At 51.3% G+C, this 24,558-nt stretch overlaps 1 protein-coding gene across 2 annotated transcripts in view; it reads right to left on the reverse strand.

Moving 5' to 3' along the window:
* The window catches only part of LOC133281060 (opioid-binding protein/cell adhesion molecule homolog), a 332,189-nt gene that overhangs the window by 265,243 nt on the left and 42,388 nt on the right, over nt 1-24,558 (reverse strand). The window contains exon 2 of one of the 2 annotated variants that reach the window (XM_061476212.1): nt 14,706-14,897. In XM_061476212.1, the coding sequence (XP_061332196.1) occupies nt 14,706-14,766 (61 nt within the window). In that variant the 5' untranslated portion in view covers nt 14,767-14,897. Of the gene's footprint in view, nt 1-14,705; nt 15,017-24,558 lie in introns of those variants that run through there. The other variant, XM_061476211.1, reaches the window with a different exon arrangement.

Below are 24,558 nucleotides of genomic sequence, written 5' to 3' on the forward strand. Positions count from 1 at the left end.
GCCTTGGGAAGCGGCTGTGAGGCTGAAGCACTCCTCTTTGCATGCTGTTGGTGACCAAAATAGCTGCTTCACCTCACTGCTGCACAGCTAAATCTGGTCCCCAGCCCTGCGGATAAAGGAAGGCAGCAAAAGGCCATTAGCCAGATCTCTAATGTCACATCAGCAAAGCCTCAGCACAGCAGGCAGGGACGCAGCCCTCAGTCCTCCTGAGGATGAGGATGGAGGTGATGCTGCTTTCTGCCGGGCTGTGGGAGGAAGCAGGCGTGAGACAAACCCCACGTCCTGGCCACTTGTGAGCATTAAAGATGATTTGCCAGACAGGCTATTGCAGCGAGCTCTGTGGGGGCTGCTTAGGAGAAGCAGCACAAGAGATTTAATGACAGCAAACTCGCAATTCCCTTCTTTTTATTAGATTTCCTTCATTTCATCAGCACCTTCAAAATCGGCTTGTTTAAAAAGGGAGAAATTCCCCAGGAGCGACAGTGCTCAGGCAAAATCAAGCAGCCAACATGAGCCTGAAGTAACCAAAGCACATGCTTGGATGGACCAAATCTTATTTCATTCCTGATGATGCTTGGGGTTTGTGTGGCCACACACATCCCTTCAAACTCCCTCCTGGAGCAGTGATCCAGCAGCACATCAGGATCCATTATAACAGCATCACATTCAAGTGCATTTGCTGAATCATTCATTCAGGCTCCTGTACTTAATTTCTCCACAATACATTGAATACTTTCCCTTCCTGTCCTAAAGGGCAGTGGGATTCATTAGGAGGAGGGTGCAAATGCCTTCAGCTTTGACCTCATGCTCAGCTCTGCATGGAAATCCTCCATTTGGCTTCCCCTGGTGAGCACCAAAGGTAAGAGATGGCACTGTCCGCCCCAAGAGAGAGAAATAATGGGTTAGAGATGACCCAGCTCCACTCTGGTATCTCTTGTTGAACACTTCTACCTGTGCTTGGCAAAGGATGAACTGCTGTTTGCTTACCTAGTCCCTCTGAAAAGAGAGAAAAGGGATTTTAATGAGAATAATGCTTCCTAAGATGAGGTATGCTGCTGGATAAGAAAAAGACAAGGCAGAAGCCAGGAGCTGGTAAGAGCTACAGCTTGTAATTTCATTGCACATTCTCTCCTCAATAAATGGGTTTCAGTCAGGGCATCTTTCCCATCCGACCCAAAAAAGACCTGAAGGGCAAGTTGATTGCTCTCTGAGCACTAGGAACATTAAGAGAGAAGGCAGAGGAGAAGGGTTTGCAGCAGCTCAGGCTGCTCCCCATCACGGCCACTGGCAGCCTATCACTCCTGCTACGGGGCTTGACAGCGAGTGGGATCATCCTCGCAGGGCTGACTTTAACCCATATGAGAACAGCACGTGGCACTTCCCCGCAAGGATCTCCTGGGACAAACTGCCCTCATGCAGCTCCTGCCACCCCTCACACCTTATTGTGCATCCTCTTCTTCCTCCCTAAGCACCAAACTCCCCCTTCATCCTTCCTAAATCCCTACACCCAGTCGTGACAATGCTCAGGCATCCATCCCCTGAGCTAAACCATCTCCCTCCCACTGTAGAGCCTCTTGGTGCACCCATCCCTAAATCCCTGCCTCTCCTCCCTGAGAGGTCAGGGATGAGTGAAAATCCCTGTGGGAAGCAGTGCCAGACGTGGGATGAAACACAAACCCTGCTTGGTAAGATCAGCACTGCCATAGGGATGCCTTGGTTGATGGCACTGCTGCCATCGCCTACCCTAAACCAGCCATAGGATGCAGCTAGCTAAGCCCACATTCAGCATCAAACCCCAAAGCTAGAGCACAAGGCTGAGCACAAGGGATGGCACACGTGTCCTAAAGGCAGAAAGGGAAGGAACAGGCAGCACCAGCACGTCCAGAGGCAGCAATGACAGGCAGCAGACAGGGCAGGTCGGCACCATCACAGCAGCACTGCCCATGCCCAGGGAGATGGGGTCAGGGTACCTGGTTTTGCTTATCAAGCCATAAGGAAATCACCTGCAGACACAGCAGCACGTCCCTTGAAGAGAGCTGCCTCCACATCCCCCTGCAAGAGGCTGGTGTCTTCGAAGGAGAAGGCTATCAGCTCCAAACAGCCGAGACCTTTAGCTCAAATCCATTAATCCTCTTTATTAAACCCAGGTCACCTCTGAGTCCTGGCAAATTAACCAGCGTCTCCCCATTGCAAGTACATCAAGAGGAAACGCGCTGTAATTTTCATGGACCAGGGCTCCGGGGTCAGAGGGCTTCCCAGGCTCCATTCCCTGCCTTTGTCAATTTAAAAGGGAACATCAGCTTGTGCTTGTATAAATTACAAGAGAGGAAGAGCTGGGGCCCAGGGATGTCACAGGGCAAGCCGCTGGCTGCATCCGTGCCAGTGGCTCCTTTCCTGCCCAAGGATGGGAGCAGGCCACAAGCACTGAGTTCCCCAGGGAAGAAAATGGGGTTGAGGACATCCTCCAAACAGCTGGGGTACCACGCTGGGCATCCTCCAAGGCTACCTTGGCCATGTGCCTTCCTGCTGCTGCTAATAAATGGCACATCCCCGGTGCCAGCCCAGCTGGGGAGTGAAAGAGAGACTGGGAGGGCTTTGCTCCAGCTCAGAAGTGGGTGGAAAATTGTCCCCTTGTTGCTTGAAATGTCACCATTTGAAACATCTCCCCCTTTCTGTGCTACCCTGTCGGAGCCACTCGGCTCCGAGTGCTCCCCAAGCCATCACGGCTCTATTGCTGAAGAGCCAAGGACATTTAAGCTGGGCTGGGGAAGACCTGGGGCCAAATCCCTTCTAAATTATACATCCCATAGAAGAGCTCCAAAAGAGAAAGCCAAGCCCGGCCATGGCAAGAAACACTTTGTGTGGGCTGAAGGATAAGGGCAGAGCAGGGATGGGAGGTCACAGCAGATGGATCTCCTCCTGCTCCTAGAAACAGCATCCTCAAGACAAGCAAACTTTCCAGAGCTAAAGAAAGAGTGTTCATAGATTCTGTGAGCGCAGAAATAGACATTTCTCAATGGCAAGGCCAAAAAAAGGAAAGGGAAAATTTCCAAGTGGCTCTGTAAGAGCTATAAGCATCACATCTATTGCCACGCAGCTTCCCAGCACACCCTCCAGCCATAGCTCTTCCACGGGGCTATAAATCCATCCTGGCTTAAGTTACGCTGGTTTTACACCAGCTTAAACCAGCAGAGATTGAGCTAAGGAGCCGTGATCCAAACACCAGGATGCTCTCCCTTCTCTCAGTCCTACAGCACATAGGGTTTTCCACATGGCTTTGAGTTAGAGGTAGGATTAAACTCCCAGCATCTGCAATCTCCTGGCCATCAGCTTGTATCGCAGCTTTAGGTTTTTATTAAAAACACCATTCCTTGCTGCATTTAATCACTGCAGGGTCATTCCAGTGACAGTTGTCAGCATCCAAGACAAGGCATCAGAGGAGCAGAGCCCTGTCCCGCTGTCCAGATAAAAGGAGGAGATGCTGGCTTTCATTTCCTTGTTTTCAATCGAGAGGTGCCCACCTCGGTGTGCGCATTAAGGTGTGGGTGAGCTGATGTCAGCCCCCCATGGGCTGAGATGAGAAGCTGCCGCTCACTCTGCTCATCAGAAGCCTTGAGGAGAGAAATTGCATCGTTCTCCCTGTGGTCCTCTGCCCACCTTGAACCAATTTCTGCTCCTTTTAATTCAATTCAGCTCCTCCTGACCTTGGCGGGCTGGAGTTGCAGAGTTTCTCTCAACAGATAGCACCAATTACAGAGGTGTGAAAGTGGAAGGCTTTCAATTCGGAGAACAAACCCAAGGAACTGGGACTTTATTGAACTGAGAAACAGGGGGTGGGAAAGGGGGGAGCAGGCAGGGCTACAGGCTCAGGAATACTGCCTGTGCTCCCTCTAGAAACTACAGTGACACAGGGGCCGGGGAGCTGAGAGACAGGTTCAGGTGCACAGGGCCGATGGTATCAGGGGACCAGGGATGCAAAACGCACCTGCATCCCTGGCATCGCTCCTCGCTTGTTAGCAACCACGAGCTTCCACGCGCACCCCCCTATGGGCTGATTTCAGAGCCCCCTAAATCAGATCTGACACAAACCGAGTTTGTTTCCCCTCTGTGGATCCAGGTTGGATTCAGCCTGCAGCATCTGCGTCACGATCCGGACCCATAGGCACGGCAGCATCTCCATCCACACCACGGCTTTAAACTGAGACTGCTTTTTGTCCACCCACAAAGCTATTCCCAGCCAAAGACTGTGGGCCAAGCCTCTGGAACACCAGCAGGAGCCTGGATAGATCTGGGTAGGAGGGCTCTGGCAGGATCGCTTTAGCTGACTGCCTCGGCAGAGAGATCAACACGCAGATGGGCTTTATAAAAGCTGCCTTCCTACTGCACAGTACAACCTGTGATGATCAGAGAGTCCCAGACAAAAGCAGGGGATTGTTCAGTTCATGGGAAGGAAGCAGAGACAAGCACCTCCCCGGGCTGAGCTCACTGAAGCTCTTTGTCCAACACGCTCCAATGCTAAAAAACCCCTAAAACTAAAGCAAGAAGTCCTACGATAGAAACCAGCAATACTCTCACATGGAGTAATGGTGCTCACTATGTTCCCCCATCATCTCTGGATATTCCAGGTATTTCACAGGCTGGAATTATGCAAGAAAGCCTCCCCAGACTTGAAAACATCCCTCTCCGATCCTGTCTGACCATCCCCATCAGCACAATGCCCATGTGCCAACCAAGCCCAGGGTCTCCCTTCAATCCGGATGTGACTCTTCCCCAACTAGGACAACCTCATAGAACGGTTTGGGTTGGAAAGGACCTTAAAGATCATCCAGTTCCAATCCCCTGCCATGAGCAGGGACACTTTCTAGGAGACCAGGTTGCCCAAATAATGGAATACGGAGCCTGATAAAGGCCAGAAGTGTGTATTTGGAGGAGAATCCAGATAAATTCTCTTCTCAGCTACTAACCACTGAATTTAGAGCACCACCAACTGCTGGACTCCTTTCTATACTTGTGACTTGCAGTATCAGATGCTTAAAAAGCATCTTGACCACCTCAGACCCCACCTTCCACAAAGCTCTGCCTTCCAGGCCCCAAAGAGCAATTCAGGCTCCTCCCTGCCTGAATTTTGGGTAACCACCCACCTGAGCAGGCTCAGCATCCTGCTTTGAAAACATCCTCCCAAACCTTAGTGCTGGGGGGCCACCAAAATAATGTAGTGGTTTGTTTGGGCCTCTCACGAATGCCACGACTGAGGAGGACTCTCAATAGCCAGTGCACAGCACTTCTTGTACCTCCAAGCCAAGATGTGACCGCAGCTTTCCCCAATGCCTGCCCATAAATCCTCCAACCCAGTAAACAGCCAAATTATAGCTCCCCACCATTGCTTAGCTACTTCTGACACTAATTGCTCTGTGGAGTGTGTGCAACTGGCAATACCTTATTAAAAGTGAAATATATTATACTGTCCACTCATTGCTACTTTATAAAGATAAAGACTCCTGGCAAAGGCATCGACTTGCAACCTCAGAGCAGCCCTTGGATGCTGTGGTGTACAGAAGAGAGGCATAGAACCATGGAATGGTTTGGGTTGGAAGGGACAGTTCCAACTGCCTAAGAGCTCATCTCAATCTCCCCTCTGGCAGGTTAAAGCCATTCCCCCTTGTCCTGTCCCTACATCCCTTGTCCAAAGCCCCTCTCCAGGTTTCTCATGTGCTCTCCGTTAGATTACAAAGAGCATTTCCATTTGGAGTCCAAGGCTTGAGTGAAGAGCGTGCTTGAGAATTTCCTCTCTGCTCATCTCCTGGTTTCCACTCAGGGGTCATCTCTCAGACCCTGGGTGAAGCCAGGCAGAGAAAGACAAGGGGATCAAGCACACACTGCCCTCCTGACAGCTTCAAGATGAGCAGAGGATGCCCCTCGACTCACAAAGCCAGACTAATTCTCTTGCTAATCATGACTTCCCATCTTCCTACCTCCAAACATTGCTGCCTGAAGCGTGGTACAGCCTCTCCTGGTGATGACGCTAACCAGAGCATCAGTTGCTCCAATGGTCACGTAAGCACAAACCCAAGAGCATTGTGATGCTCCAGCTCTGTGTCAGCCCAGCACAGGGATCTTAGAATCCCAGCCTGGTTTGGGTTGGAAGGGACCTTAAAGCTCATCCAGCTCCAATCCCCTGCCACAGGTAGGGATACCTTCCACTGGAGCAGGCTGCTCCAAGCCCCGTCCAGCCTTTTAGGAGCCCATGTATTGATCTCCCAGTCTTTCTCCCGTGTTTCTCAAAAGAGGAAGCCAAAACTCAGTGTTTCACATGATAACAAGTGCAGAATCCTCCACTTCAAACACAGAGCTACAACAAGGACACGTCTTTTAACACGTGTCTCTGCACATACCTCGGGCAAGTCATTTTCCCTCTTCATTCCTTGGCTTCCCTGTCTGCGAAAACAGGGACAACATTTCTCTTCTCCGTGTTAAGATCTGCTAGAAACAGCCACAAGACAAGTAACAACTGATACCACCAAGTTTCAGTAATAAATGTTTCAATCCAGTCCCTCAGGCCTCGTCTCACCAGGTAATCTTGGAAGAGGTTTTGGGTTTGTTTTGAACTAAGGGGCTATTTTGGGTTGGGAACATGACAGGTAGCACTAGATAGGAGGCAGGCACATGGGGGATGCCATCAAAGGCACTTCTGAGGGCTCGCAAAGAGATGGTGTGCAGGGAGGGCACAGAAAACCCCCCACATAGGGGGAAAATCAGCTCATGGGGACTCATTTGCAGGTAAATGGAGATTTATCCTTCCTGTATATCACAAAGAACATTAGATCTACATCCCTCCTGCACTGTGGAGAGTACAGGTGCTATTATTTATCACTTAGTGGTCATTCCCTATGTGGCAGAGACAACAGACCCACCTCCCGTCAGCTCTGAGGCCCATGGGGCACTGAAACACAACCTGCAGCATGCTTTGATTCCTGAAGGAAATGGCATGTCCTAAGCAATGCATTTGAAACAACCAGACTCTTTGGTTCACCAAGTTCAAATCCAAGCAGGATCAATACCTTCTCACTCCTGAGGTATCAGCAGGTAATTGGGTATCACGCAGTGATGAGCAACCTAGTTTGCTCAGAAGCTGCACACTTTAATCTTCATCCATTCCTGGTACACAGAATGGAGAGGGAGGAACACATCAAAGGAGAACAGATCAAATTCAACTGCATTTGGGCCCAGATTGCAGAAAAAAGGACTCATTCTTAAGCAAAATGGCTCAGGCTTCTAAGGTTCAACATCTCATGAGGACTCAATGCAACACAATGCAGAGGAATTGTCATCTCCCCAGAGATCACATCCAAGCCCAAGCGTTGCTCCCTTGGATTTTAGGCTGCTCCTGACACCCCAACTTCAATCTCACACTACAGCATTTGACCATCTTGACTTCTACCTATGTCCTCTTTCAGCTCATGGACCTCCTATCCCATTGCCCAGTCCATTGCCCCATTTCCAGCCCAGGGATGCCCATGGCATTTCAGCAAAGGGCCATATTGCTTTGCCCCATGGCATCAGCCTGGCCACTGGTTCCAGTGAGGGTGAGGAGGTGTTGGTTCATGGTTTGCAAGCTGGAAGACTCCACAGACTTATCCCATCTGGCTATAGCAGGTTGCTACTGCAGCCATGGAAAGGAGAGGTAGCAAAGTAGACAAGGATGCTGGAGAAGGACTCTTCATCAGGGACTTTAGCGATAGGACAAGGGGTGATGGGTTCAAACTGAAACAGGGCAAGTTCAGATTGGAGATAAGGAAGTTTTTCACTATGAGGGTGGAGGGACACTGGCATAGGATGCCCCGAGAAGCTGTGGCTGCCCCATCCCTGGCAGTGTTCAAGGCCAGGTTGGACACAGGGGCTTGGAGCAAGCTGCTCTAGTGGAAGGGGTCCCTGCCCGTGGCAGGAGGTTGGAACTGGATGAGCTTTAAGGTCCCTTCCAACCCAAACCATTCCATGATTCTATGGACAGCAGAAGGACCCATCTGACAGGCTCCTGCCAGTCAAAGCTAACTTTGCTGGGAGGTTTTGACATCTGACTAATTATATCGCACCGGCTGGTTGCGTTTCACTCCTCTGGTGCCAGCAGAGGAGGGGACGGCAGGAGGGTGGCTTTGCCAAACATCCTGGCCTGTCCCTGGAAGGCTGGAGATAAGGAGGGTGAGGGACAAGCAGGGACAGAGCCCCTTTGTGTGTGGTGCTTCTTGTCCTGGGTAGATAGGAGGTGGCTGCCTCGCGCTGACATTTCAGTGGCCACATTAAGATGCGCCGCCATGGAGACTAAATGTCATTAGCCTCATTAGGAGTGATGGCATTAAAAAATAAACACCAAAAAATCGCAATGGAAATTAGCCAATGCTATGAAATATAATAAAGAAATGGGTGGATCCAATGGGGACCCTACAGCCGATGCCAACAGAGATCATCTGCATCACTGACCTGGCATGGTGGGAGCACCCAAGGTCTCCATGGCAGGGAGTTGGAACTGGATGCGCTTTACCTTCCAACCCAAACCAGGCTGGGATTCTATGACTGTATATGGCCCTAAGTGTAGCCATCTGTTTGGGATAAGCCTATGGGAATTCATTCCCAGCCAGTTTCAGGACACTCTGCACAAGGTGGCTTTAATGCCCATGCTCCCTGGGCTGCAGGCAACACATTGCCAGAACCTCTGCCAAGAGCTGCACAGCGAAGGACGCATCCTGGTTGTGCTTCTACCAGTGATGGGGTTTTTTTAGCAGCATCCAGGTTTCTTGGATGCTTCCCATTCAATTACTGGCCAGCACCAAGTGTGTTTTGCTTATGCACTGTGACAGGAGCGCTGCACAAGGTGCTTGGTGACAGAAGTGCTGCTTTGTCCTTGCGAACAGAGAAACGTTCCCTCTAACCCCTTCTTGCTATGCAAACGCCGTTTCCTTTGGGACAGAGAAGTCATCAGAAGGCCCTTGCAAGATCCTGCTTATGACAGAGCAGATTTAAAAGCCCAGAGATCTCCATCCCCCTCCTTCCCTTCTGTCAAAAATTATCAGCATCATTTTCCAGCTTGCTGAACAATCAAAGTGTGGCCTATATTCACCAGAGCTCCTTCCACACGCCTCGTGCATAGCAACAAGTCCAGGGAACAGAAGCCAGAAGTAAACAGTTGGGTGAGAGGAGGTGATGGGCTGGCAGGCACACACAGCAGAGGGATGTTTGGAGAGCACATTGTGGGGTGAAGCAAGCCTGGTTCTCCCCTGTCTCACCAGTGTGAAGCTGCTCTAATGGATCAAAGCCCCATGTGAAGACCTCTTCTTCCATGTTCTGCAAGGAGCATGGGGAGAAATGTGCCTGGGCTATTTAGTTAGTGGGAACAGCAATGGTCCTGCTGCACCAGAAGGAAGCCCAAGCCCTCCTGCTACAGCTTCAGCTGGTCCTCATACAACAAGAAGCCATGACTATGGGGTGAGGCATAAAGGATCACGGAATCATAGAATGGTTTGGTTTGGAAAGGGCCTGAAGCTCATCCGGTTCCACCCCTCTGCAGTGGACAGGGACACCTCACACTAGACCAGGTTGCTCCAAGCCCCTTCCAACCTGGCCTTGAACACTGCATTCATAAAGGATGAAGCCATTATCAAGCACAGGTAACCCCAGCTGCCCTCTGGGAGGCTTGTATCCCATGCATAAAACCCCACCTGTGCACAGTTCTGGTCAACACAATGGACACCCCCCATGGTTGTGCTGTCCATTGGCAGCATCCCATCCCAAAGCATGGAGCTCACTTGAAGGGAAAGGTTGCTGGGCTACCCTTTCCCTGCACTTCACAGCCCACTTCAGCCTCCAGAGCTGTCAATCCAGCACTTTTCCCTAGCGCTGAATCCACAGAAAAGGAAATCCAAAAATAACCCTTTTCCCCCTTCCCTGCCTCATCTCACACGTTTTCGGATTGCACATGACCCTGCTGCACAGGCAAAGGGGCCAACTTCCCCAAAGCCTCCCAAGGAGGCTTGCTCTCGACACAGATGCACCGATGGGTTTCTGCAGCTCACCCAAGGCTGTGTCCATCTGGGAAGCTCAGCCCATGGAGGCAGCTCCAGCACACAAGATCTCAAAGGTGGGTGCCAGGAGGATGCTGCCAGACTCTTCAATGGTGCCCCAAGGACAGGATGAGGAGCAACGGCCCTGTTTCAGATGAACTGACACCTCCTTTGCAAAACACTCTTCTCTAGCCCTGCCAGCAGCCCACAGCCTCCATACGGCTCAAACCAATGCCCCAAACCACCCCATGCTCTCTAAGCCTAAGCCAGGACTAGAGGAAGAGCCACCAGCTCTGAGGTCCTACTCAGCTGGACCCCACCAGGCTCATGGTACCATCAGCTCACAAAGGCAATGCATCCCATGCCATTCCCGCTTCTTTATCCCTAGCAAGCCACCTTGCTTGGTCACCCTTTGAGGGTGATAATACAGCCCCAGAGCTTTGAAGCAGCAGGCAAGAAAGTGTTTCTTTCCTCTAAGCATGAAACGAAGAGGAGTTCCCTGGAAAAACCCACCCACTGAGCAGCAAGTGTCAAAGCCACCTCTGTGCTGTTGCAGCACTGGTAATTATAAGTACCATGCCTTCATTAGGGATTTGGGAGAGATGACTGGGAGGCGCGGAGATTCGCAGCAGAGCTGTTATTAGTTTTAAGTTTAAACAAAGAAGAAGTGTGACAGCCGAGATCATTCCCCATCCTGCGCGTACCAGCAGCTGGGAGCATCACAGGGGATGCTCGGAGCACAAGGCAAAAAGGGACGGGGACCAGTGTCCGGCTTTGCCTAATTGGGAAGGGTAAAAGGATGAGGCTGCAAAGCCCAGGATGACCACAGGGTTACAAAGAACTTAGCAGGTTTTCTCTATCCCCACCTGACTGCAGCAAAAGGATTCTCCTGGGTATCCTGGGAGGGAAAACTTAGGATTTGCATGGAGCAAAAGCTGTGCGTGCCCGTTCTCCTGTCCCATTCCCTCCCTGCATCATCTGGAAATGAGAGCAAGTGCTGCTTCTCCCCAGCAGAAATAAAGCCCCCTTCTAAACAGCCAGCATCAGCTTCTTCCCTCCCCCAGGGATGAAGGAATCAACCTCCAAAAGGGAAACCACACTCCAAGAAGTAGGCAGAGGAAGACCAAGCAGATTCCCAGGCAGCTCCCCATCCTGCTGGGACCTCTCCCCCAGCATCTCTGACTGATGGAGGATCTATGGCTGCAGCATCTTACCCACTACCATCCCCAGCCTTTGGAAGAGCACAGAAAACCCCTTTAAATCCCTCTTGCTCATATTGAAATGACACTAAAGCAGAACTAATGGGCTCCAGGTACTTATTCTTGGGCTTGGTCGCAGGGATTAGCAGCCCTCCTCTGCCAGGCCGACATTACCTCCCTTAGAGAGGCAATGGCCATGTCACAGGCAGTGGTGGCAGCAGGAGGACTGTGCTCCTGCAGCAGGATGAGGGGTTTTAAGTCCTGCAATAGCTATTTCTTACCTTCAGACTGGACTTACAACCATCACTAAAGCCAGGCTGCCCAGGCAAGGATAAAGAAGGGGTTACAAAGCCAGTCTCTGGGGGATGCAGAAAGCAAGTCCCATGTGCAAGAGGCAATGGAAGAGCACTGGGGTAACTCTACAGAGCTCTACCTTGACCCATATGCCCAGGAGCAGTGAAAACTGGGACCATCTATCTCAGCCTAAGAGAAAGGAGCTGCTGCCATGACAAGTCATTTCCCCAAGGCAGCAATCTAAATGTCTGAGGAAGCTGATGTGCATTGATTTTTGCCACCTGTAGAGCCATCATGTCACACCACAACCGCACATTAGCCTAAGAGACTCCCTCCCACCCCAAAATTCATTCTCCAAGTGCATCACAGCCCACCCTGGTACATCCCAAACCAGCAGCACTCAAAATGCCCAGCAGTTCAAAGCATTTCCCAACAGCTTGACAACTCAATTCCCCATCCCACGTCCGCATCCTGCAGCGCTGGGCTTGCTAAAACCCCTCAGCATCCTTCCCACCAGGAAAAACCCACCTCAGAGAGCAAGTGATGTCCAGGAACCCGCCTCCCCCAAGGCACCAGATGACAACAGCATTAAAAGCCTTCAAAATCCTTTTCCATGCAAACTTGTCTTGCAAAGGAAGAAAAAGCTGCAGAGTAAGACACTGCCTCTGACCCAGAAGGGTCAGGGTTTCATTATTGCATTAACCTTTCGTGTCTTTAGATTCCACAGGAGTAATTTGGTAATGAGATGACACGAGCCCCGATGGGGAAAATGCATCTTTCCTAACAAAAGTAAAAGGGAGGGGGGGAAGAACAGAGGTGGGAGCAAGAGAAAGAAGGATAAAACCTGGCAAATAAGCTATTACAGCTAATAATAACTTTGTGATGCTATTTTCTGCAGGAGCCTTCAAGTTGTGATGTTTCCCTTCACTCTAATTACACCTCCTAAAAGCAGGTTCCCTTCTCACTCTAACCCCCTGTGAAAATCCTGCAGGATTTGGATAAAAACGGAGAGGGGAAGAGTTCAGGCTTCACAAACAGCCTCTGTGTATCCCAGGGGAGCATCACCTGCATCAAACGCATGGGAATACGCTTGCAACTAATAAACAGCTCCCAGAAAAACCCCACCATTCTGGGAAGGTGCAGGATCAGAGGGTTGGCAGAGACCAGCCAAATTCCCTCTGCACCAGCTCCCAGCCAGAGAGACTTTGCCAATGTGACTCAAGAGTGAAACCCCGAGCAAAATCAGTGCTGTGGCCAGATGCGACAGGGAGAGAAAACATCCCTCCTCTGCAAGCCAAAATAAGGGCACAGGAGATGGTCAAATCCCATCCTTTAAGGCAGAACAGGGTTGGTGTGGGAGCAGGAAGGCAAAGCACCCAGCAGCCTTCAGCACGCTGGAATATCTCCCTTCCTCTAATGCAGGCAGCAGCTTTCAGCTTGGTGGATTAAAGGCTGAGCCCAGCTGGGCAAAGTCCTGGGCTGGTTTGGCTCAGGGGACATTCAAAAGCCAAAGCAGATATTGCTGCTTAATAGAAATAAGAGGGGAAAGCTACAACTGCTTAAGCATGGATCAAGAAACCTCTCCCAAGTTACTGGGGGCTTAAACACATGGACCTTTTCCATCTCTGGCACGCACGGATGTCAGAGCTAGCCCAGCCACATCCCAAGGGAACTGCAGCCGGGCACCAGCAACCCACAAATGCTCCGTGCCACGTCGCTGCCAGCTCCAGCAGCTTAAGGACATCCTGATGACAACACAGCGAGTGTCACACGTCCTCTCATTCACCCTTGCATCCAGTTCTTTGCAATCTCAACCCAGAGGAACCTCATCTAGCAAGAGGGTGACGGAGCCAACACTGCTCAGCACAGCTTTGGTGAAGCTCAGGATAACATTCCCAATAAACCCCCTTGCATTGGGTAACGTCAGGGCGCTCACACAGCCCCATCATCCTTACGGTACTCACGTGCTCAACCAGACATGCACCATTTTGGTTGAAGGCACTGCTGGAGGCACTGTTGTGGTGGTCCTTAACCAGCCAACGCACCCCAGGATAACTCACATCGTATCCCACAGGGCATCAGTGGTACCCAGCCCCATTCCAGGGCTCTTTGCTGCCATGGGATGTGGGTGATCCCATGGCATGAGGCTCCACAAGCAAGATTTAGCCCGAGTCCCCTCATGCTCATCACATCTGTGGAAAGAGCCAGCTAACACAGCTAACCTCTCCTGCACCAACCTCATCCTCTTCCCACACACACCAGCCCTGCCCAGCAGAGCGCTGTAACCAGACCATGGAAAGCTGTTGGAATTACAGCCATGCCCTCCCGAGCCCAACAGAATTCCCGCTGACAGTCACAAAAATCCCCTACATTGGATTAAAATCTGCTCTGAGCTTCAACACCCAGACTCCATCTGCCTGCTCCGGAATCTTTTCAGCTGCTAAAAGTGCACACATCATCAGCAGCAGCCAAAAAATGCCAGAGACTTTTCAGCTCTGTGGTCCACCCCCATCACTCACTCCTTCCCCATGGATGCAGCACAGGGCTGTGCTTGCTGCCCCACCAACCTCAGCATCCCTCCCCTCCTGCCATGGGGATGAGGCTGAAGCCAGTTTCGGGAGCAACCTGCAGCTCACGGAGGTTGCAGCACCTTCGCCGCAGCCCAACGCGGTCCCCCCTCCAGTACCAGATTGGGGGGTTCATTTTCACTTGGCAAAGGGAGCGAGGGGCAGGCACTCGAGTTCGGAAGCAGGGATGAGGGGGAGCGCAGGGAATAGCACAGCAAGAGGGAAGGCATAGGAGGGGCACAACTTTGAAGGGGGAAAAGCTCCCTGAGCCCATCATTTACAACAGGAGGTTGCCCGAGGGGATGGATGGATGATGCTCATGGGGGGCTGCCAGATCCCAGCCAGCCCCCACTGCAGATGCCAGCACCACTCGGGTGCCTGCCTCTAGAGACAGCCCTGCCATGGGGCAGAGGCACGAGCCCCACTCCCTGAAAGCACTTGGCAATTCCCCCTCTGCAGAGCAACTCGCTGCCTGCCTGCATGTGTGCGATCGTGCGCAATGGGCATGAAGTCCGGGTCCCCCACGCGCTCTGTGTTCCCACCCTGTGAGCCGAAACCTTCCCATCCCCTGGAGACAAAGCTTTATGCACTACCTGGGATGAAGAGGAGGGCAGTTGTGGCCGTGAAGACGATCCAGCAGGCAGGATGGTACATCTTGGAGCTGCGGTTAGGATAGAGGGTGATTTGCTTGCTGCTTGCGGCTGCCGCTGCTGCTTTCGTCTGCGCTGAATTCTGAGCAGGTTTAAATCCAATGTTTGCAGAGGGAGGGAGACTGAGTTAGTGAGCTGGAGAGAGGCAGACGGGAGCAGGCAGTCAGTGGCTTGGATTTTTCCTTGCACACACACACACACACACACACACACACACACACACACACAACTAGCAGAAGGAGCACCAGGCTCCGTGCGTGCACTGGGGGAAGCAGACCTCCTACCAGGCACCCATTGGTTCAAGATGCTGAGTGACACACGCTCACTTGCTCTTCTGCAGGGCTCACTCTGCAACCAGGGAGTTAAATGTAGGCATCTACCCCCTGAGCATCCCTCCCAGTGGTACATGGGATGGAGGGAGCAGGTACCAGGGATGGAGGGAGCTGGTACCCAGGGATGGAGGGAGCAGGTACCTGGGGATGGAGGGAGGAGGTACCTGGGGATGGAGGAAACAGGTACCGGGGGATGGAGGGAGGAGGTACCCGGGGATGGAGGGAGTAGGTACCCAGGGATGGAGGGAAGAGGTACCAGGGATGGAGGGAACAGGTACCAGGGATGGAGGCAGCAGGTACCAGGGATGGAGGGAGCAGGCATCAGGGATCATAGGCAGCAGGTACCAGGGATGGAGGCAGCAGGTATCAGGGATGGAGGCAGCAGGTACCAGGGATGGAGGCATCAGGTACCAGGGATGGAGGCAGCAGGTATCAGGGATGGAGGCAGCAGGTACCAGGGATGGAGGCAGCAGGTACCAGGGATGGAGGCAGCAGGTATCAGGGATGGAGGCAGCAGGTACCAGGGACGGAGGCAGCAGGTACCAGGGATGGAGGCAGCAGGTACCAGGGATGAAGGGACTTGGAAATCTTTTGTCGCCAGCCTGAAGCTGGCTGATGGGGCAGCTACAGCTCCCTGGCTCACCCCTGCCCCTCTGTGGGCTCTGCTCTCCTCCCCAGAAGCAATCAGCAGCTTTGCCTACTGCCAAGAGAGGCAAAGCAGGGAGCGATGGAAGGGTTTTAGCAAGAGTGGGTGGTTTTCACACCAAATCTCTGAAACCAAGCAGCATCTTCTCTGTACATCTCAACCAGAGCTGGATTTGATTCCCTTCAGCAGGCTCACTGAGCCCAAAAGGATGCTGAGCACTTGCTCCTGCAGACCCCCTGCCTGATACCATCCCATTCCCAAGGCCAAGTAGTTCTTCCTCAGGCTCTGTAATGCAACCCTCCCTTTCCAGGCTGTCACAGTTCCCCTCAAATCCCGGCTTTCCCCCTTTGTCACGTTCCCAAGCCCCAAGCATCCCCCCACAGAGCATCAGACGCTGCTTCCCACCTCTCTGCCACGTCTCCCCTTCCCACAGCCACCCCCAAAATCACAGCATTCTCCAGCAAGAGCTTCAGTTTGCTGCAGTGCCACAAGAACAAGGGTTGCAAAGAAGAAGTTTCCAAAGGAAACAGCACTTATTTTTGATGTTTTCTAAATAAAAAAAAAAGACATTTCTTATTTTGCATTCACTGCAGCTTTGTTAAAAATAAATCAGAAGTGGTTTTTTAATGCTTCAAGACAAACTCAAATGCTTCATTTTGCTCCAAACTCTCTCTTTCCCCACTAAATCAGGGATAAAAGTCCTTTCTTTTGTGTTCCAAGAATACTTTCAGGCCAATACTTTGGACTCCCAGCTGTTAACCCACCAAAGCTTTTAGGCTCCTGCGGCCACAAACTCCTTCATCCCTCATCTCCCATCCCAGGGTTTCATCCTGCTCTTTGCCTTAGTGCTCATCAGCCCGGGCATCCTCTCACTACCCCCAGTCCCCCCCTGGACCTTCCCCTCCCTCAAGATTCCTTTTTGCATTAACTCATCATCGCAGGGAGTGCCTGGAAAAGAGGCACTTCACATCCAGGCGCGATTCCTGGATGGAGGATGCTGCCACAAACACCCACTTGCACGCGTGGAAACACAGGATCAACCAGGATGGAAAAGAGCCCAGCACCTCAATGTCTGTCTTGTAGTGAGGGTCGCAGAGCTGAACACAGGATTCAGCCTCTCCAAACTCCTCTCATCCAAACCCAGCCCCAAAACCCAGCATCTCCTCCCCTGTTGTTCTTCTTCACCAGGTTTCTCTCACCACTTGTTGCAGTTGGGTGCAGACTACTCAGACATGGCAAGAACATCCCTTTCCACACACTTCTTATCTCACATTAACGCCATAAAAGGCAGCACCAAGGAGCTGGAATGACATTTTCCATGCACAAAGCTATATCCATCCTGCTCTCAAGGGGGTTCTTTTAACAGGAGAGGGATGGGAGCCACAAGGACAAACGTTCCCTGGCTTTTAGCCATTAATCTTTATTCATTTGCTCCCCTGCATGGATAAGCCACAAGTTTTTCAGAGCTTTTAACTCAGCCATATTCCCACATTATCCTGCTGAAAGCATCCCACCTCCTGAAGCTTTAGGGAGGAAACAGGCCCAGGGAGGGTTTTCTTTTAATAGGAGTAAATTTACAGTGTTCACATAACTTTGACCTCTGAAAAAGCCAAAGCATCGCTTCGCTCCAGATGAGGACAGGGTTGGACTTGGGATAAAGGTTCACCTTGATCTCCAAGGTCTTTTCCAACCTGGTTGATTCTATGAGGAAGGCTAGATTCCTGGTCTGAATTTCCTTGTAATTGATACCAAACCAACCAACAAGAAGCAAACTCATCCTTTGCTTCACAAGTGCTTTGGGAAACCAGCTGCAAGGAGGCATTTGGGATATCCTAGGGCTGCAGCCTGTATGAGCAGCCCAAGACAGGGATATCTGTCCCTGGAGGGGACTCAGCTGAACCATCCACTACAGCTTGTGCTCCGAAACCCACCCCAGGAAGCTCTAAATCCACCCAAGGCAAAAAGGAATATTGTTATCCTTAAGGAATCATTTCTTATTAACTGAGATGTTTGATGGGCTCAGAAGAAAGAGGTTAGAAAAGCTCTATTTGGGCAAACCTCAAACCAAAACCTTAATTCCTTAATTCTCCCACGTACCTTTCAGTTCCCACCTGGCAATGGCCATAACCCAAATCCAACACACATTCTAGCCCCCAGATTGCCCAAACCCCAGATCTATAAATATGCATTGAGCTGGTGGAGCTTTCCTGGGGTATTTAGGGCTGTTGGGGGCATTTTTGGTATCAAGCAGAGAATCTAAAACGCAGATACAACCTTGACAGGCAGCAGCCGGTCTGGGAGGTGACATTATGGTCCCTGGGCACATTTCAACACGATTTTTATCTGTGTTTTCAGAGAGGCTTTTTTTAATCCCAAACTGTCTCAATGCATGTTCACATCTGCGACCTGCCTCCAGGGTAAAGAACCTCAGTTTTCCATAGCGATATTCCCTTATGCTTTCCTTCAGAAAAAGAGGGGTGCAGCGCATCCCAAACGCGGGGAGCACCGCGTTCGCACTTCCTGCTCCTCCCCAATCCCATCCACGCAGGGATTCCCCTTCCCATCCAGCTCCAAATGATTCCCAACTCCCCTGCACCTCTCCAACGGGCTGCTGCTTTGCCAAGTGCTCCTATTACCGGGTCTCTGCTCTCCTCCTGCTGTGCTGAGCTCCTGGGGCAGGGAGGAAAGGATGCACACGAAGGAGGAGAAGAGGAAGTATCCCAAAACCAGCATCCTTATGGGCTTTCCCCTCTCCTGCCCGCCTCCTTCCTGTCCCCTCCGGCCCCCCTTCCTCTGTGTGTGTGTGTGTGTGCGCGCCTGCTTGAATGAAAGGCTACCCTTTTCTCCTTGACATCTTGTTAGAATGTGAATACAACATCTATTGATTTGCATTTCGTGTAAGGAGAAAGGGGAGGGGGGGAAGTCTCTTTTATTCCCCCCTCCCCTCTGAACGCAGAGCTACTACAGGGATACACAGAAGATAAAGGGGAGAGCAGCCTGAGCTGCCTCCCCACTGCGCCCCGGCTTTACCCATCACTTTTAGTCACCCCCAACTCCCTGCACAGCACAAAGATCAGCTTGGAGACTGTAGGAGCTACCTCCCTTCCCGTATACATGTATCCCTCCCTCCAAGTGCTTCTCCATCCCTTCCCAAGGGCAAACAGGGCGAGTTACCCCAGGCTGGGGAAGCAGCACACAGCCAGCTCCGTGGTGAAGGCAAACCGGGCAAGGCGACTGAATGAGCAGGAAAAGCAATGGGAGAAGCAGGCTGGAGCTGGCTCCTCTCCTGCATTTTGAGGTGTGTATTAACCCGCAGGCACCCTCCTTTCACCCAGGTGTCCAGCCACCATTGTGACACAGACCCCAAGCATCCTGCTTAGCCCTGCCTGGGGGAGCGCATCCTGCTCCTCCAAACAAGGGATGTCACAGAGGGATAAAGCCATGTCATGGCACAGGAGAGGACCGGCATGACAAGGTGATGGCAAACAGCTCCCCCTCACCTACAGCAGCAGGGTGCTGGAAGGATTAATTACTCTTTGCAAAGCCCTTTGAAGATAAAGAGAGCTCGGAACCAGGAGGGAGATGGAGACCGGGATTGGGAACCCGGTCATGGTGGGGTTTCTTATCTGGTGTGCAAGCTGCAGCCCTGGCTGGGTAAACGCCAAGTGGGTGCAGATGAAAGGGAGAAGGGGAAAATATCCCCAGCGTGAAAAAGACAGAGAAATCAAGCACATGCTGCTTGGGAAAAACGAGTGAGAGAGACATGAAAAGGTGGGATCTAAGTCTCTAAAAGCTGGAGAGACCTGCTATTGATTCTGGCTTGGGAAGAAGGGGCCTGAACAAGAGCTGGTGTGTTGTTAAGTGCACTTAGCTCCTCTTGTTAGATGGCAGAACAGGCCCAGATGGACAGGGTACTAATTCCCATCAGGAATCATTACCAGCTACGTGCTAGATGGGGTACCTCCAGCAGTGAAGGCAGCACTGTGAGGCCAGGAACCCCACAGCACCCCTGGGCAACCTATCCCAATAGCATAAGAAAAGCTGTTTCTTCCATTTAAAGAGAATTCCTTGTACCTTAACCTGCGCCTGTTGCCCTTGAGTTTGCTCCAAGCCACACAGAACACCCCATCTCCTGGAAGAAATCCTCATGGGAAGAGCCAGTGATGGAGTTTCCTCCCCTCTATAGCCACAAGGTGGATGGGCCCACTCCATAGAGCAAAGAAACAGAAGATACCTTTGCTCATAGCCATTATGCATTGCCATGGTGTACAAAACACCTCCTCACAGACATCAAGCTGCTTCTGCACCACATCCCATCTCTACACGCCCCACCGCTCCGGTCCCCCCCATTCCATCAGCTCCCAACACACACTCGCCAGAGCCAGGGCAGAATTCCCTTCTCCCATTGATGGATTGAGTTTTGCTTGCCTGGCTTTGATCAAAATGACTGAATGTTAGGGGGAATGAAAAGAAAACAGGGCAGAAACGATGCATCCTGATCCAGACGCAGGAGCTGATGGTTCAAGGATAATTCAGGCACTGCTCCCTGGGTTTTCTCTGGCTTTTTTTTCCCTCTTTTAAAGAATGAGAGCAAAAGAAAACAGGGGGTTTAAGCTTCACTTCCTTTCATTTTGCATCGAGTTCAGTGGCTTTTCCTCTGTAGCTCAGGTAAGAACAGAGGGCTTCAGATTAAAGCCAAACACGACAGCAAGCAGAAAGCTGCCAAGATGACAGAGAGGACAAAGTCAGCAAAGACAAAGGATGAGAAAGTCTGTTTTCTGCAAGATTCCCGCTTTGGGATTTTCTGGGGATTAATCCAGAAACGGGAAGCAAGCGGCACATCCAGGACTCTGATCCCAACTTTCTCATCCTGGATGTGGGGATACAGGAAGCCTCGTCTCAGGGTGTCCAGGCTCTCACAGACATTTAATACACCCTGGATTTTTATAGCCACCTAGGTGGGTGGGCAGATGGACAGACAGACAGCACGCTAGACTGACAGCTCTAAATACCTCTCTACATGAGTGTGGGTAGCATCCAAGTGTAGTGCCTCCTGCCAGAGCATCTCACATGCTGGCGGAACACCCAGCTCACTTCAGCCCTTGGTCCTCTTCCGCAGCACCCACAGAGACGTGGTTCTGGGTGAAGACCTTGGTTTCACCACTCCCAAGCCCAACCAGGGCCCACCAGCTGCTCCCCACAGCATCACCCACCACGGCGAGCCTCTTCTTGCTAGGCTGGGATGCCTCCAACCCCAACACTTCTCCTTGGCACCAAAACCAACCTGTTATGAAGGGATTTGCCTGCAGCCATTCCCCTTCCATTGCAAAGCCAGTGAGGGGTCACCCCATAGACCACGTCTCCATTGCAAATGAGCCTGCAGTGACATACTCTCAGTGTCCCCAGAGGCTCTGCTAGGAAACTTTCCCTGCTGTCTTGTTTATAGATCTATTCTTAGCTCAACTTTGCCTCATTGCAGAAAACAGCAAGGAGCCTTTCATCCCATGACCCCAAAGCGCCTTAAAGAATATGAGCTGAGCTTCGTGGAGAGGAAATAGCATCCTCTCTGTTAGACGGGGGGGTGCAACCAGGGAGACAGGCAGCAGGCCAGCAAATACAGGGTACAGCACATACACAGCAGAGGCTTTAGATGTGGCTCAAAGCAAGAGGCAAGATGGAAAGCACGAATAGTCCTCAATCTGAAGCCACCTCTGTGACCACTCTCCTGGTCTGTCTGCTCTAGGTAGCATCCACTGCTCTCTGCTAAAGGCATTGAGAGGTGGGAAATACATGACTGAGAGCCTGTTTTCAACCAGGAGCAGCAGAGGGGAGGTTGCTTGCAAATAGGCCCATGCTTGGGATGCTCCCAGGGGAAGGGACCTCCAGAAGGTTGTGAAGAAGCCCCCAAACTGCCTTGTTCTCCCTCTGCTCCTGGATGACACCACTTTGCTTCCTTTTGGCATTGTGCTGCAATGGTGATCACCCAACTGCAAGGGCAGCCCTGCCCCAGGAGCCCCACTTACAGCACAGTTCTGGTGTCCTCAACATCAGAAGGGCATGGAGCTCTCAAGGCTAGGCCGGACAGGGCTTGAAGTAACCTGGTCTAGTGGAAGGTGTCCCTGCCCATGGCAGGAGGTTGGAAGCGGATAAGCTTTAAGATCCCTTCCAACCCAACCCATTCCATGATTCTATGCTCATCACCTAACTCGAGGAGGGAGAGCAGGTGCCTGGAGACGGGGCACCGCATCCTTGTGCAGCACACAGAGTATTTTCCATATGCTGCCTGATCAGTTATATCAGTTTCTTCAAATGCTCTTGCACAGCTATTTCGGAGGCATCATGTGGAACCATCTGTTATGTTATATATTGCACAGAGCCCGGCCAATTTGGAGATACTGTAATTTTATCTCCTCCATTTCATATGCGGCGCAGGCATTTTGCAAGGCGCGACTTGACGGGGAATGGGAATTTGCAGAGGGATGGAACGCACGTAAATCTAAAGGCAAAGCCCAAAACCGAGTGGCAACAGCAGCTCCCACCCATCCCAGACACCAGAGAGGAGTTCTGAGGGAAGAACCTGGATATTTTGGGTCTATGCCTGCATTGTCCAGGGTGGAACGCGCCTCTCCCCATCTCTCCCACTACATCCCTGCCTCCACCAGCAATGCTGCAGGGTGGAGGGATGCCTCCAGCATCTCACAGATGTCCTTTTCCCTGCTTCCCACAGCTTTTCCAGGCAGAACTACAGCTCTCCCATTCCCCATCACACCCGTGAGCCACGTCTCCCCATGCAAACCCAACATCCTTGGCAAGGGATGCTCCATGCCAGGCTTTTCCCAGGGAGCACTGGCAGCAAGAGATGGAGCCAAATATTGTGCAACTTGGCCCAATTCAAGAACCCATCAACAAAAAGCATTTCTGCCTTGTGGGGTGAGCAGCAGTGCTCCCTGACAAGCACCATGAAGGTGGAATTCTCCCCTTGAATTATCCACATGGATAACTCCATGCTGCAAAAGCAGGGGAAAGCGAGAGCTCCTAAGTCATCCCTTGTAGCAGCTCTTTCTCAAGTGCCAAGCGAAGTTTGGTGTCGCTCCGCTTGATCTCTTCCGATTTCATGAGGAAAAGAGACATTAAAACAGCAGAAAGCTTCAGATTTCCTGTGTTTTGCTGGCTCCCTCCTCTGGCACTTGGAAATATTTGTAGTTCTCATTGGGGCTGGCCAGGAAGTACGTGGAAATACATCCAGTCCTCTTTGGCTGGACCTGCTCTTCAAGTCTCGCTCTGACTCCAGCATGCAGAATTTGGGCTTTAAAAGCCTTTTTTGATATCCTTGCTACTCTAATTCCAAGCAAAAGGAGAATTCAGCAAAACATACTCTTGCTACTGTCTAATATCCAAAGAGCAGTCAAATACACTTGGAGAAAAGCAATAGCAGCACCGGAGCACAGAGGACCATGGAGAAATAAGTAGGAGCCTCACAGCCAGCCCCTTGAGTGCTCCCTACCCAGAGTTTCTCCCTGCCCACTATTAATAAGACATCACCTTATGTCTGGAAGCCGTGGGGCTTCTTTTTCCCAAAGGCAGAGGTGTCACAGCCCATTGTGTGGCTGGGTTTGGTTTTAAAGAGACGTCTCCATTCTCCTCTGGAGGTCTGGCACCGTCTTCACAAAGGTTTTGGTGCTGGGCATAAATCTCTGCTTTCCATTGCATTTTTTGTCTTAGCTCATTAATAAGCATTAATTCCTCAGGTTTGTGTGCGTTTCATGTGCTTCCCAGCACTTCAGTTTTGCAGTTGAAAAGGACTTTTGGGTTTTTTCAACATTATTGTTCACAAACCCCTTCTGATGGAAAACAGCATTTCTGTTCTGGTTTAAAACCCGTAAACACCCTTTCCCCTTTATAAAGAAATAAACTCTGTTTCTCCAGTTATCAAAGACAAGCAAGCAGAGAGCTACAGGGAGCCCGTTAATTCGGGGAGCTCAGGGTGTTCAACTACAATAAACAGGCACGCTTGCTTCTCCATCTTCCCTCTAAAGTTTCAAGGACTCTGGGTGCCACCATCCAACTCAAGCCCATAAAACCAGGTTCTTACTAAAGCATGAGCTTAGTTTAAGGAGATGCATCCATCTTGCACCCAAATAACCTAATTGAGGGCTCTCTGCTATGGGGCACATAATGGGAGCAGATCCCATACTAACAGGTCTCCAAAGGCAGGTCTCGTAGCGAGTGTATTACTTTCTACTATGGTCCTCCAGTGGAAACTCCAAGCCAGGCCTCCGGAGTGGGGATGGACAGGGGAAAGGAAGAGGTTCAAAGCAAGAGGAGGGAAGCTGCAACAGGCACGCAGAGGGAAACCGCCACTCCAAGGCACTACAGAATCACTAGCCCCCCTCAAGTGCCGCTGCCTCCTTCCCCAGGCACCCAGCACTTCACATGTGGAGAGTTACTTGTGCACGTCAGTCATTCCCCACACGGATGTGGAATACCCAGCTACAAGCTACATAAATATTGACAGGGCACCTTATTAGATCAGCAGATCTGCTCAAGCATTCAATATTGACCACTTCAAGAAGGCAAAACAACAAGGCCTGGGGGACAGGGAGGTTCATCCAGTCCCAAATGGGATACGCACAAAGGTGACCAATGTGTTGGATGCAGCCTTTTCCTCCTGTCCCGAACCCCAGCTGGGAGATGAGGAAGGAAAGGAAAGCCCTAAAGAGACAAGGAGGCAAAATCCTTGCACGGGAGCAATGCCTTGTCAAGACATTTGTTTTCCTGCTTCTGTTCCCTTCTGGTCAAGTAACTTGAAAATTCAACA

This window comes from Pezoporus flaviventris, unplaced genomic scaffold (assembly GCF_033815535.1).
Source record: "Pezoporus flaviventris isolate CSIRO_AGI_PZ_B2104156 unplaced genomic scaffold, CSIRO_AGI_Pfla_v1 ptg000093l, whole genome shotgun sequence".
In the NCBI taxonomy this organism is placed as follows: Eukaryota; Metazoa; Chordata; class Aves; order Psittaciformes; family Psittacidae; genus Pezoporus; species Pezoporus flaviventris.